This window comes from Gossypium hirsutum, chromosome D01 (assembly GCF_007990345.1).
Source record: "Gossypium hirsutum isolate 1008001.06 chromosome D01, Gossypium_hirsutum_v2.1, whole genome shotgun sequence".
Classification (NCBI taxonomy): Eukaryota; Viridiplantae; Streptophyta; class Magnoliopsida; order Malvales; family Malvaceae; genus Gossypium; species Gossypium hirsutum.
In genome coordinates this window covers 17,688,578-17,702,258 of record NC_053437.1, presented here as the reverse complement: position 1 = coordinate 17,702,258, position 13,681 = coordinate 17,688,578, and the positions used below count along the sequence as shown (strand labels likewise).

General features: G+C 30.5%; 1 protein-coding gene across 1 annotated transcript; it reads right to left on the bottom strand.

The window, feature by feature from the left end:
• Positions 1-8,656: 8,656 nt before the first annotated feature.
• On the bottom strand, positions 8,657-9,420 carry LOC107921205 (auxin-responsive protein SAUR50). Its single transcript, XM_016851086.2, has one exon. It carries the CDS (start codon positions 9,281-9,283, stop codon positions 8,957-8,959), a length of 327 nt encoding a protein of 108 aa, XP_016706575.2. The 5' UTR covers positions 9,284-9,420; the 3' UTR covers positions 8,657-8,956.
• Positions 9,421-13,681: the final 4,261 nt, after the last annotated feature.

Below are 13,681 nucleotides of genomic sequence, written 5' to 3'. Positions count from 1 at the left end.
AAATGGAAACAGTGTTCAAATATTTCAAATTACCATTGTGTTGGTATTAATCAATATCGTTCAATTTCACATACTTTACGGATTTTCATTGTGCATAAATAGCACCCTTTTTAGTACACAATATAACAAATATCTCATGCGTTGAAATCATACATAAGCCTAATATCTCAACACATTATATCATTCAGTCAAACATTCTCATATCTCATAACTCAAATATGCAATTACAAACTCAATCAAACATTCATACTATCAAACTAGCAATTTGGCCAACATGTCAATCTTTTAAGGCTCGAAACATACCTGGTTTGGCCACTCACAAGATCAATAATTTGTCTATTAAGTTAATCCAATCAGCAAGCTAATTTATCAAATATAACATGATAGTTAACATTTTCAAACAATTTTATGAATTTAGGACCCACACCTATTCTTCGCTTCCTCGCAGCACACTAACGAATCTTCCAATTTTCCTTAATAATTCCTTAAATGAACCTAAACAAAAAATCAGTATAAACTCAATCAATTTAACATTAATCCAGCCCCCAAACACCCACTTATGAGTTCAAACCAATTGTTGAAATTATAACTATTTTAATAATCCAAACTACTTAGACTCCTTACACTGTATCGATGCAAACCGTACGTATAATCGTTCTTTGCCTTTACGGATGATTTGAGGCATTTGCGTCAGCACCTAATTCAATAATATACTGGAAAAATTAGTAGCTAATTAATGATTAAATTTCTTCATTTAGTCATTGAGCCCAAAACATGCAAATTAACCATTTTTACCCAAAATTGAGCTTAACCGAATGTTCATGGTATCCAAAACAACCCATTTATGCAACAATTTCACAATAAATCCTTGTACTTTTATTAATTTAACAATTTAGTCCCTAATCGGTAAATTCATCAAAAATCACTTAATAAAATACTTTTAAATATCAATCAACATTCTAAATTTATCATTTAACATCTAAAACCACAAGGTTCATCAATAGAAACATCCAAAATCTTTAAAATTTTCAAAATTGAAGGTACGGGCTAGCTGGACCTAGTTACAACGATCTCAAAAACATAAAAATTTAAAGAAACAGGTGAAAAATGACTTACCATGCATAGATAAAACCATTGCCAAACCTTGTTCATCTTCCATGGAGTTTTCTACTTTCAAATTTGGTGGAGTTCAAAGTGGAATATGACAATCAATTTTTATCTTATTTTTTTTCTAATTATTTCTTTATTAAATTACCAATTTACCCTTCAATTATACATGCATTTTAAACTAATTTCATGCTTTAACCGTCCAATCATTTATAATATGGTATATTTACTATATTGCCCCATATACTTTCATTCATTAAGCCATTTAATCACTCAAATAAAAAAAGTGATCAAATTTTACATATTTTACAATTTAGTCTTTTTTAATTAATTAACCATTGATACGTTAAAAATTTTCAACGAAAATTTAATACTATCTTAATGACACTCCATAAATATTTATAAAAATATTTACGACTTGGTTTATAGAAACGAGGTATCGATACCTCATTTTCTAAACCACTTGACCTTAAGGTCTTACCACTTGAACTTAATAAATCGCTTATGAAACAAACAAAAAAAAATCACTATATCAAAAACTTTTTTAAAGTCAGAATTAACTCGTAAATATTAAATATAATATTTACAAACTTACTCATCGAATTTGGTGGCCTCGAAATCACCGTTTTTGACATCACTAAAAAACGGGTTGTTACAATATGGTTTTTAGATCCTATTTCCTAGTGTTTATTGGCGAAGAGTTCACTAGAAAAGTGGAAAGTCCGCCAAAGAATATATTAGGTAGAATGTCCGCCAGAGAGTGACAAAGAAAGAGGACGTTCGTAGGTCTATTTAAAGCTGGTAAGTCCAATGAGGATTATTTAATGTGAAAATCCTCGAATGACAATCTAAGGAAGAGATAGTTCACTGGGGACCATCTGTTGATGGAAATACTTTGTCAGATGATTTAAGTAGGAAGGTCATGTGGGACTATCTTACAAGGACAAGTAAATAAGAGGAAAGTGGCACTTAACTATTAGCCAAATTTTATATTCAAAGGCCACCTACTAGGATACTAGTAAATGAGTCTTCCTTTAAAAGTAGGTATATGCACAAGCTAAATCATAAGAAGGCATGTGTCGAGATAATACAATAAGTCGATATTAAGTCCAATGTGGAGCTAAGGGATCAGGGAAAGAATCTGTTGTTTTAGTGAAACGTCTACAAGTCCGCTAAAAGTAGTTAACGTTTCGTATATCTGCTTGTGTGGTTATCTTTTTATAAGTCAATCCAGCAAGGTAAGTGAAAGTTTGAGACGAGGCTAGATATATTCAAGTCCAATAAAGGGGTGCCAGAAAAAGTATACTCAAGTCCAAATCCACCCTAATATGTCTGCCAATGATTCGTTCAAGAAGAACAAATGAGCGCCGTCTGTGCCAATCAAATTGCGGAATCTCCTATGAAACTTAGGGAGTTTAATTATGTGCATTAGTTTTCTTTAATACCTGAGACTTTAAAAGTCACTTTCTAATATTGTTGTATAGATTCTGACTAAGTTTTTTTTGGACTTACGTGTATTTTACCTTGAATGTAGGGTCAAGGAATGACTCAAGGATCTTGGAGTGACCAAGCTAGACATTGCCAAGTTCATGGGAATGGTGACACAACTGTACCATGCATATAGAGGGGCACCCTTAGAGGCTACGCCTCGGGGGTTGAATAAGTGTATTTATACCAAATTAAGTCTAACGCTTTAGTAAGTGTAAGTATACAGACCTAGAAGGGAAAAATGATTGTAAGAACATTAGTACTTGTATAATAGAGAATTTATTCGAATTTTAAATTTTGAAACATGTTGTTATCTAAGAGATTAGAATAAAGCTATAAGTTAAATATGTGTTTAAAATTTGGCGTTGTCTAAGTTTGTAAATAAATCAAGCTATAAAGGTCGTTAAGAAAGACAATTTAATTATGAAATTTAAGACCTGGACCAGACGAGTGGGTCGGGTATAGGATGTTACATTTTTACCATGATATAACCATTTCAAACATGTTTGCACATCACAACAAGGACAAGCATAATGCCTTTTTGAGCTCCAGTCAGAAAGATTTGTGTATCATATAAGAGGAAAACTCATTAATAGTCCATAACAATGCTCTACGCAACTTAGAGTTCTATTTTTTTGATGCATCGTATGTCTAAACCCATCCTATAACTACTTCAACTCATTTATAAGAGGTTGCATGTCCACATCAACATCATTACCCAAACCTTTCTCCTTAGGAATTGTCATGGACAAAATAAAAGAATATTGTTTCATGCAAGTCCAATGAGGCAAATTTTAAGTGTATCACCCCAAACTCGGTCTAAAAGTTATGATCAAATCTAGAGAAATTATATCCAATTGTTTGGAAAACTATTTTCAATAAGTATTTGTTAGATACGCATATGGGAAACAATCATTAAAAAGTTATTTGTTCATTTACAGGAAACACTTAAGAAGTTACTTAATATGTAGTAGAAAATCTCTTTTGCAGTTTTAGTTCTAAAAACTGAAATCCATTTTGTCGACTTAAGTGATTTTGCAATTTCACATTTGAAAACATCAATTACCGACCTGATATGGATTCAATGCAGAAGCAACAATGATGAATTCCCGACCCCTCGCTTGTAAAACAGTAACATGGAAACTTAGATCACCGAAGAACTTGATCCGTAAACCCCTCGCCCTGCTAACCTTTAAATCGAACCAAGAACACAAATCTCCTCAACAATACTTGTAGAGGAGCTATTAGAAAAAAAAAGAATAGGAAGAAAGGGAAGAGAAAGGAACGTGAACAAGGAAGTTTTTGAAAAAAAAAAGAATTTAGTTATTTTAAAATAAAACAAAATAAAATAATTTCACAAAGAAGCATAAAGAAAAAAATAACATTTTTCTCATTGCTTTCGCAAAGTTTCGAACATAGAACCAGAGAGTATTCAAAAGCTTAACCATTGAATCAACAGACTCATTCTTAACATCAATTGAACACAATTAACTTATAAACCAATTGTTCGAAGGTAGGAATTTAGGTAAAATAGCAAAATTTCAAGAAACAAGATTCAAACCTAGACCCTCGCACACATAACCAGAACACTTAACCGTTGAACCAAAATAATTCACTTGTCATAATATCGCAACCTTAACTCAAATTCAAGACATAACCACTCTCAGTTTCACTAACTCAATTTCTTCCCACCCAATTTTTGGGATGTTACATTGAGGAACTAACACAACTGACAAAGGACTATAGGAAGTACTCACAATCTTAAATGGATTAAATCCATCAGCTCCTAGCCTAAGCCTCACATTTTGAGGATCACTTGCAAAACTTGGATTAAGCCTATCAAATATTTTTCATGCAAAGGAATCTACAAGATGCCTTAACAAACCATCATCAACCCTTTGCTCATGGTGCCACTTCATAGAATTAGTTGCCTTTTTAAACATGAAGATTCTTTAAAGCCTTGATATTAAAGGAAAATACCGTAAAATTTTTGCTAGCTTCTTTCTAAATTGTGTTTTGCCATTGTCGTCAAAGGCAATGTCTTTTATATTTCCATTACCCATCTTGATTTACCGCACACATGAAAAACTCTTGCTCGATCACCCTAATAAATCATACAATCATTCAAACAACTGTGAATTTTCTCATAATCCATTCCTAAATCTTTTATCATCTTTTTAGACTCCTTACAAGACTAAGGAAACTTGACAAAAGGAAACATCTCTTTAAGCAACTCTAGTACAATGTAAAAGAATGTCATGTCCAACCACTTAAACATTTCAACTGAAAATGTCTAATACAAAAAGACAGTCTTGAATGTTCTGATTCCTCGTAAAGTTTTTCATTCATTTTAGCAAAAAGCCTATAAAACTTTGCAGCTTCACCAATTGGCTCTTGATCAATTACACCCAAAATTTCAAGCATATCAATTGATGGCACATCCTGCTATAGTGAATAAAAATTCGATACTTAAATTTTCAATTTATCACAAAAATAGTTTTTTTTTTGTTGAGAATTAGTGTTTGTTTGTTAAGCATTTTGGATTTTCAATAATTAGCAAGAAACTTTTATCTAGTAATATTAGATACGGTAAGATAACACAAACAGCAAGACGAGGAAAATAACATTAACATATTAAAAATTCACAATATTTCAAATTCTATATAATATTAATGAATTAAAATTTTAAATTTTTTCTAATACGTTAAACTTTACTTATGATTAAATTTATTATGAAAAAAACTAAAAATCATTAAACTCGTAGATATTTAGAGATACATTTAACAGTGAAAGGATTCTTTAGAACCATCCTTCTTGGTGTAGGAACCCAATGTTTTTGTTGCTTTTCCAAGTAATATATATATATACACACGAGGAGAGGTACATTTCATTTTGTATATTTTTATACGATTATATTTTAAGAATCAAACCTTTCATATTTCATATTTTATTCATATAGATCATGTATTATAATTTTAAGGAAATAAAAAAAATTAACTATTTTTTTAGGCTTAGTATCTTTTTTGGCATCTATAGTACAGTTAAATTATCACTTTGATACATGTACTTTATTTTGTTATCAGTTTGGCCACTGTACTTTCATTTTGTTTGGAATTTTAGATTTTTTTAAAAAATCTTAAAATTTTATGAAAATTTTAAACGATTTTATAATATTTTTTTTATTTTTATGAAAATTTTGATATTTTTTACTAAAAAAATCTAAATTCCTTTAAATTATCAGAACTTTCATAAAATGCAATAAATAAATAAAAAATCATAAAGTTTTAAGTTTTTTCTAAAAATATCATAGATAGTAACAGGGTATATAGAATGAGAGTACAGCGATCAAATTGATAATCAAAATAGAGTACATGGGCCAAATTAATAAAAAAATAGTATAAGTACCAAAGTAATAATTTAACTATAGTGCAGAGCTAAAAAAACATTAAGCCTTCATTTCATATAAAAAACTTTCAACTCTTCAATAAATATTAATATATATTATTTTAGATTAATATACTAGAAATATTATATCAAATAAAAAATTTACGAAAATATATAAGAAAAAGTGTATTAGATCCCTCCCTTTCCCTTATGTATAAACATTGAATCAGAAGTTAATTAATAGGTGAAACCCCCCAAACATGTAAACCCTACAGAACAGCCCACCCCCCAACATGAATAGCTTTCCTTGTCCTAATACCTAAAATAATTCTGACTTTGAAATTTGGAAAATATTTTTAGGAGGACAAAAAAAAAAAAAAGAAAAGAAATAACAGTGAGTGGAGCAGCCAAATCCAACAATGTAGCAGAGGTGAATAATATCAAACATACAAGCTTCATTTAATTGTTCATCATCACCAATCTTTGATCTTCGATTTCCACCCCAAAAAAGAAAATAAAGGAAATGAAGAATATGAGATAAAATGTTATGGAGGTGGTTTATTATCCACAACTTTTTTTCAAGGGTTGAATTCTTTTTAATATAAAGTAGAAGATAAAACTGTTTAGTGATTGAATTCAATCCATAAATAATCTATTAGTTCACCAATCACTCTTTTTGTTGCAATTTTGATATTAATCTAACAGTTTTAATGATAATTATCATTCTTGCTTAATTAATGATACTTATATATATAATTAAAATATGTTACAAGTCTAACCACAAAAGTTATGTGAGATAAAAAGGGTCTCTCCTATTTTAATCAGATTGATGGTTCGATCTTTGCCCTGAATATGGAGTAGCTTTAAAATTTGTGGTCAGAATTCATCCCCTTAATAAGTCTGCAGAATACTTTGACTACAAATATTACAAATATTAAAACGACATTGTAACCACAATCACATGGAGTTTTTAATTTTCATAATACTTATACATATGATTGTCTTAATCACACTATTGAGTTGATCTTTGCTGTTAAGCAATATGGGTTTTAAAGCATTTTTTATCATTTTATCTACTAATCACCTACATTTTAATCCTTCACAGCTGCCCACTTTGAAAATTAGACTTAATTAAAAATTAAGGTGAATATTACTTTTTAAAAGAATAAGGTCAATACTACATTTTTTATTTATTTGGATTTTTAAAATTATAACTCATAATTATACACAAAGTATAAGAAATTACAATCTACAAGGTATTGAATAATTAATTCAACATTAAAATCCTAAAATCTGGATTTTATCATTTAAGACAATTAAGCTTTACGTAGATAAATAATATTTTTAAAGTAGAACTAATTATCCAGAGTTTAAAGGTTTTTGGGCAGAAGATACTTGATTCGCAGAAAATCTTAATTTTGGGAGGAATTGAAGGAGACAATATCATTAGATTAAACATGAGACATGGAATGGAAAAATAACACTTAAAAACAAAATTCACCAAACCCTAATTTACACATAAGATTTGAACCTTAACTTTTTCCAACAAAAATTGATCCCAGAGATTCATATATAATATACTATTTGTCTTCATTTTATGATTCAGTCTTCCCCTAATTCTTAGGATTGTATGGACAAACTCCAATTTAACGCCGAATATAAATTAATGGGATGGATCATGGATTGTCTTATGTATAAATGACGTGTAATTAATTAAACTGAAACATTATCCACGTAAAACTTTATATTCCCAACTTGAAGTCTAAGTAAAGGCTAGTCCTTGTAACCAAAACCTAAATCGTAAACCAACAACGTACGGCCGCATGCATTCCATTAAATCAACAAATCCCAAGTCCACTTAATGTCATTTAAAGTAGCATTTAAACTAACACCAAATCTATCCAACCCCTTTTATTATTTTTTATTACAACTTTTTTCAATTTTTGTTTAGCTTAAATCTTTGTTTGAGTAATTTTCGATATTAAACATCAAAAATTTTAATTAAATTCATTCATCACTAGTTAATTTTTTATATTTTTTATGTTTGTTTTACGGTTAATGTTTTCATAATGTTGTCTTCAACTTGCATCTCTCCTGTAAAAATGCAATGTGTTTTACCACTACACCTTACATTTTATGATAATTTAATTATACTTTTTAAAGCTACCGTTATTAAACAAAATATATGTTTTTTAATATTTTTCAATGATATTTATAGGCAATTTGAACCGTTGAATAAATTTAAATAAAAAATTACTGAGTTATGCATCTAGATATACACACTGCTACTTTACAGACAGCTGAGTGATGAGAAGACTCTGCACATTGTGTGTGGTGGGAAAAAGAAGTGAAACTTGAATAGGATTGGATGTTGGCAATGACCAATGGAAACCAGCACAAGTATATTTTTTTTCTTTCTTTTTAGCTTTTTTTGTTCACCAAAGGTCTTTCAGCCAAACACAGAAACAAATAAAGAAGCTAACTTTGTTTGTTTTAACCTTTTTAATTTTCTTTTCTTAATTTCATTTGTTTTTTGTTTGAATATTCGTTTTGGTTTCATTCATGTCTGGCAAAATATTCGAATCAGCTATCTGATGTACATATTTTTTTTCTTATAACAGTCCTTAACGGTTTAACTGTTCAAATATTGGGTAGAAAAATAGGAAAGAAAATAAGATAAAAAGAAGGGCCCCAAATCCTTGATAAATTTTCACTCTCTCACAGGTACATTGGTAGTTGATAATACATACAAGCCACACCTCAGTGAGGAAAATATTTCAAGCTTTTCTCAGATTTACAAATCTAAAAAAACCCACATAAAATCAAACAATATTCATGGGTTTTTGGGTCATATCAGTTAACAAAAACTAATAATAATAAAGGGAAAATCTAATAAAAAGAGAAGCAATGAAGCAGCTTCACCTTAATTTCATGTATATCCTCCATTTAAAAGCCTAACCATATAAAACCAGTCTTATTATCTGAGCATGGACGTTAGAGACTGGAAAAGAACTTCTTCACAAGGAATGGTGAGGCCCATGTCGTGATCAAACCCGAATTCTTCTTCAGCCTGATGAAGCAAGCTTTGAAACTCGGGTCGGGTCAAAAAGGAGATGGGAACTATATATCTGCTTCTGTTTTCACCAACATATACCACAAAATGACCTTTCGGGACATCCAAAGGGAGTCCTTGTTCATCACCGTAGCTTTGTTTCTTCCCTAAGCTGGAACATCTTTTCAGGATTTGCTTTATCATTGCTGTTTGTGCCAATTTGTTTGATTTCCTGCTGATAGCCATTCTCATCTGGGATTGCAAATAAGAGTTGAGAGGAAAAAGAGAGGTGTGTTTGAAAGAGGGAAGGAGGGTATATATGGTGAGCTAATAGATTTTCAAGGAGATTGAGAAACAAAGTCATGTGGGGTTGTGGGGACAAAGTTGAGAGATGGGTATGGTTTTGGGGTGGGGGGGGGGGCGTCTGAAAATGAGGTCACAAGACATCCCTGAAGGCAACGCATTGGGTTTAAAACCCCAGTGTTGCCCTCCCAAAGGACATCATGGTCCCTCTTTCTCTCTCACATGCTTTCATCAACTTTTTCAAGCTCCCAACCAAACTAATTCTTCTCTATACTACTTGCTTGAGAACTAACCACCAAGTCCAGCCCCTTGTCCTTCCCATGCTTCTTATTCCCACTTACGTATATACTACTCCTACGCTCTTTCAAATATCTTCCAATTTTAAATGTTACTGATTTAGCAATATAAGAGTTAAGCCTTCTTACCTTGCTTTCTTGCTATCCATTAAGTGAAATTTCTTCCACGGGATGCTAATTTCCGAGGTTAAAAATTAGAGAGTTGCATTTTCTATTCTACCTAGGGTGAAGTTGGATTAAATCGAGTCAAATAAAGTGAACTCGAGTTGACAAGTCATATTTTATCATCTTAATTCAATCAATTTTTTTTTCTAATTGAGTCTAGTGAAATTGTTTCAGTTAAATTAAAAAATTAAACATGTCAAAATAAAATCTCGTTACAATATATTACTAGTTCCATATTAAGCACGTAAATTTAAAACCATATATATATTTGAAAACTCTTTTAAAGTAAAATAAGAAAAAAAAAATATTTTAGTATGATAAGTTTGAATTGGCAATTTACTTGTTTAGGTCCTCAAAATTATTATTTAAAATTATTTAAAATTTTTATGCATTTTTATTTTTTTTAGAATTTTTAATTTTTATATTTTTAAAAATATATATGAAAATTTGGAATTTTTTATAAATATTTTGATTTTTTTAAAAATAATTTGTATTTTTTTTGTTGAAAGAGACCGATTTGCTCATTTTCGAAAGGCTTTATATAACATTTGGTACCTAAACTTGACACTTTTTTTCCTAATTTGGTACCTAAACTCTTTTTTGGCCCAATCTGTGTTACCTGAACTTTACACTTTTTTCTAATTTGATACCTAAACTTTTTTTAGGCTCAATTTGGTACTTGAACTTGGCATTTTTTTCCTAATTTGACACATATCCTTTTTTTAGGTTCAATTTGGTACCTAAATTTATTAAATATTATACAAATTACGCAAAACACTAATGGTGTTAAAATATTTTTTTTTGTTATGCTACAAATATATTGTCAGTATTAGAGGAAATTTAAGTTAAAAAATAGGTATTGGGCTATGCTTAACGAATTTATATTAAATAAGAAAAAAAGATTTTTTTAAACCCCAAATTAAAAGAAAAATAATATTTTAATTAATAACTAAATTAATATTAATTAAAACTAAAAGTAATTGAACATATAAAATACAAAAAAATATCACATCATCTTTCACATGTCGGTCATACATTGATTTTTTTGTTACCTCATAAAAAAATAACATTGTTAGTATATTGGGTAATTTGTAAAATGTTTGACAAGTACCAAATCGAACAGAAAAAAGATTAGGTACCAAATTAGGAAAAAGAGTCGTGTTCAGGTACCAAATTGGACCCCTAAAAATTTTAAGTACCAAATTAAGAAAAAAATGTCAAGTTTAGGTACCAAATTAGGAAAAAGTGTCAAGTTTGGATACCAAATTGGACCAAAAAATAGTTTAGGTACCAATTAGGAAAAAGTTGTCAAGTTCAAGTATCAAATATTATATTAAGCCTTTCTGAAATTGAAAGGGACCAAAGGGGTGTTTACACCAATATGTCATTTGAGTTATTCGAATTGTAAAAATTTAACTTGACTCGAACTCGAAAAATTGAATTACTTATTCAAGTTGACTCAAAGAAACTGAATAACTCGAATTTTGATTTTTTTTCAATTTTTTTAAGTCGAATCGAATTTTACTCAACTCTAATTGTGTATATACTTGTTTAAGTGGTGAGATATGAAACTCTAGTGGCAATTAATGATGCTTTCTTGTTCTAGAAACATTATCTTCAACACTAAAAGATAATAATGCGTTCTTTTATGTGTTGGCCCACACTATGCAACAAGTGAAGGTAAAAAAGTCTAAACAAAAGAACCAAGTAACATAAGTCGAATCTCATCTTGCATTTTTGGAGCTTTGCCTAAAGAAGTTGAATTCACTACTAAACTCAATGTGTAACACTCTAAACCCGTCCTATACGTTATGACTGGATCTTGAAGGTTACATTAATATTTCAAACCTTTAATCATTTGTTTTCAAAGCATACCTTATTTTGAAATCGAAAATTTTACAAAAACTTTCTTTATTCTTTTGGTTGAAAAAATGGCAATCGTAAATGGTGTGAGAGGGTTTTGAAACGTTAACTTATAATACCCAATTTATTAAAATATCATGCTATTGACTTTATTTATTTGCTTTGTAAAAATGTGTATTCGCAGTTAAAATTTTGCAGCGGAAAAATTCTTAGGCTTGTTTAACTTTGAAAATCAACGTTTACTTTTAAATCATCAAAAATCATACCAAATTTTAAATAGTTAACTAAATACTTAGCAAAAACCAAACCCACGATTTAAGTCCGAAAAACAGTCCATTAATCCAAAAGTCTATAAATTTAAATAAGAATTACTAAAGTAATTTCACGTGAGAGAACTAATCCGAGTTCTCGTACAGTACCCAATCCTAAGTCTAATGGTTACCTAAAATATTTAGGAAAATGGGGTGAACTATAAAGCTCAGGAGTGCCTTGGCCCACAAAATATAATCAAATAATTAGAATCATATATCAAAACCATGCACATATGTACTTATCAAAATAGACAGATCAAAAATCATAACATGCTTAACATATCAATGTCATATAAAGAGTCCTACCCCCAGCTGCTACACACCAAATCTATCCAACCAATCATACCAAATAGAGCTACAATAACTCATCCATCCATCACACGTAATGTGGCCGTATGCCACTTAGATAATATGCAGTTGTGCTGCGAGAAATATATTGCGGGTATACCATTAGAAATATATATATAGTGTAGTTAAACTACCAGAATCAAACTTCCTCCATCACAAAATCATTTCCCACCCCAATGCATATACAAAAATCATATTGAGTGATCATTCCTTATTTACTCATACATAATAGATAAGAGAACATAAGCATAATATTTAAGCTTACTTAGAGTCTTATTGAACAGAAACCCACTTTTACAGAAACGCATACACATAAGTTTACAGATATTGTGATTTAACACATATTCAGAATATTACAGAATATAGTCTAGAATTTAATACTTGGCCCGAACATGGCGGCCCAACGGACCACTCAAAATAGCCCACATGCCCTTCCTCAACCAGACCGTGTGGCCCACACACCCGTGTGCCTCACACGGCTCGAAACACAGTCGTGTGGTATCATTAGCCTCCTTTCAGTTTTAACAAAATTTCAAGATTTCCAAGTTTGTTTTCAAAAATTCCGGGTTAGGTCACACACCTGACCGCTAATGAAGGGCCAACACTATAGCAGCTAATCAATTCTGCATGAAAACATAATCAAACCCATTAAAAAGAAACATTGAGTCTGAATCTAAGCATTCGACACTTGATCACTTAATACCAACCCCTAAACTTAAGCATTTGGTCACTTACCCAGAAAATTAGCGGCTAACAACACTTAATTCGTTAGAGGAAGGTTGTGCGTCCACGAACCTCACCTAAATAGAATCAATCATAATTAATCCAACAACCTTGCAACAACAACAACTGACTAAAAGCTTTCCAAAAAAAAGAAAATAAAACGACTTTCATACAAAACAACGTTTAAATTTACAAAAAGTTATAATACCCTTCCAAACCTTTAAAAGACCACAACCAACTAAGAATGGATGACCAAAAATGACTCTAAGTAAGTTCAACATCAGGACGATAGCAGTATTAGGTAGAGGAACGAAAAAAGAGAGGAATAAAGATTGATATTGAAATTATGAAAACAAAACAAGAGAATATGAAGAAACAGAACGGAGATGCAGCAAAGAAAAAGTTTTCAGTAACAAAATGAGGGGAAAATGTGAAAATAGGAAGAGTGGGGGAGAGTGAAACGGTAACAAGGGAAAAAATTATGATAAAATCCTAACCTACCAGATTAGTTATCAACCTATCAGATTACCTAGCAATTGAGTTTGACCGAAACTCTAAACCTTGGGCGGCAACAACATAGTTAAAACAAAATTTGATTTCGATTTGGGCACTATGAGATTCAAACTTGGGACTGATAGGTA

Coding starts and splice junctions, on each gene's coding strand:
- LOC107921205 (XM_016851086.2), bottom strand. CDS start 9,283: ATGAGAATGGCTATCAGCAGGAAATCAAACAAATTGGCACAAACAGCA.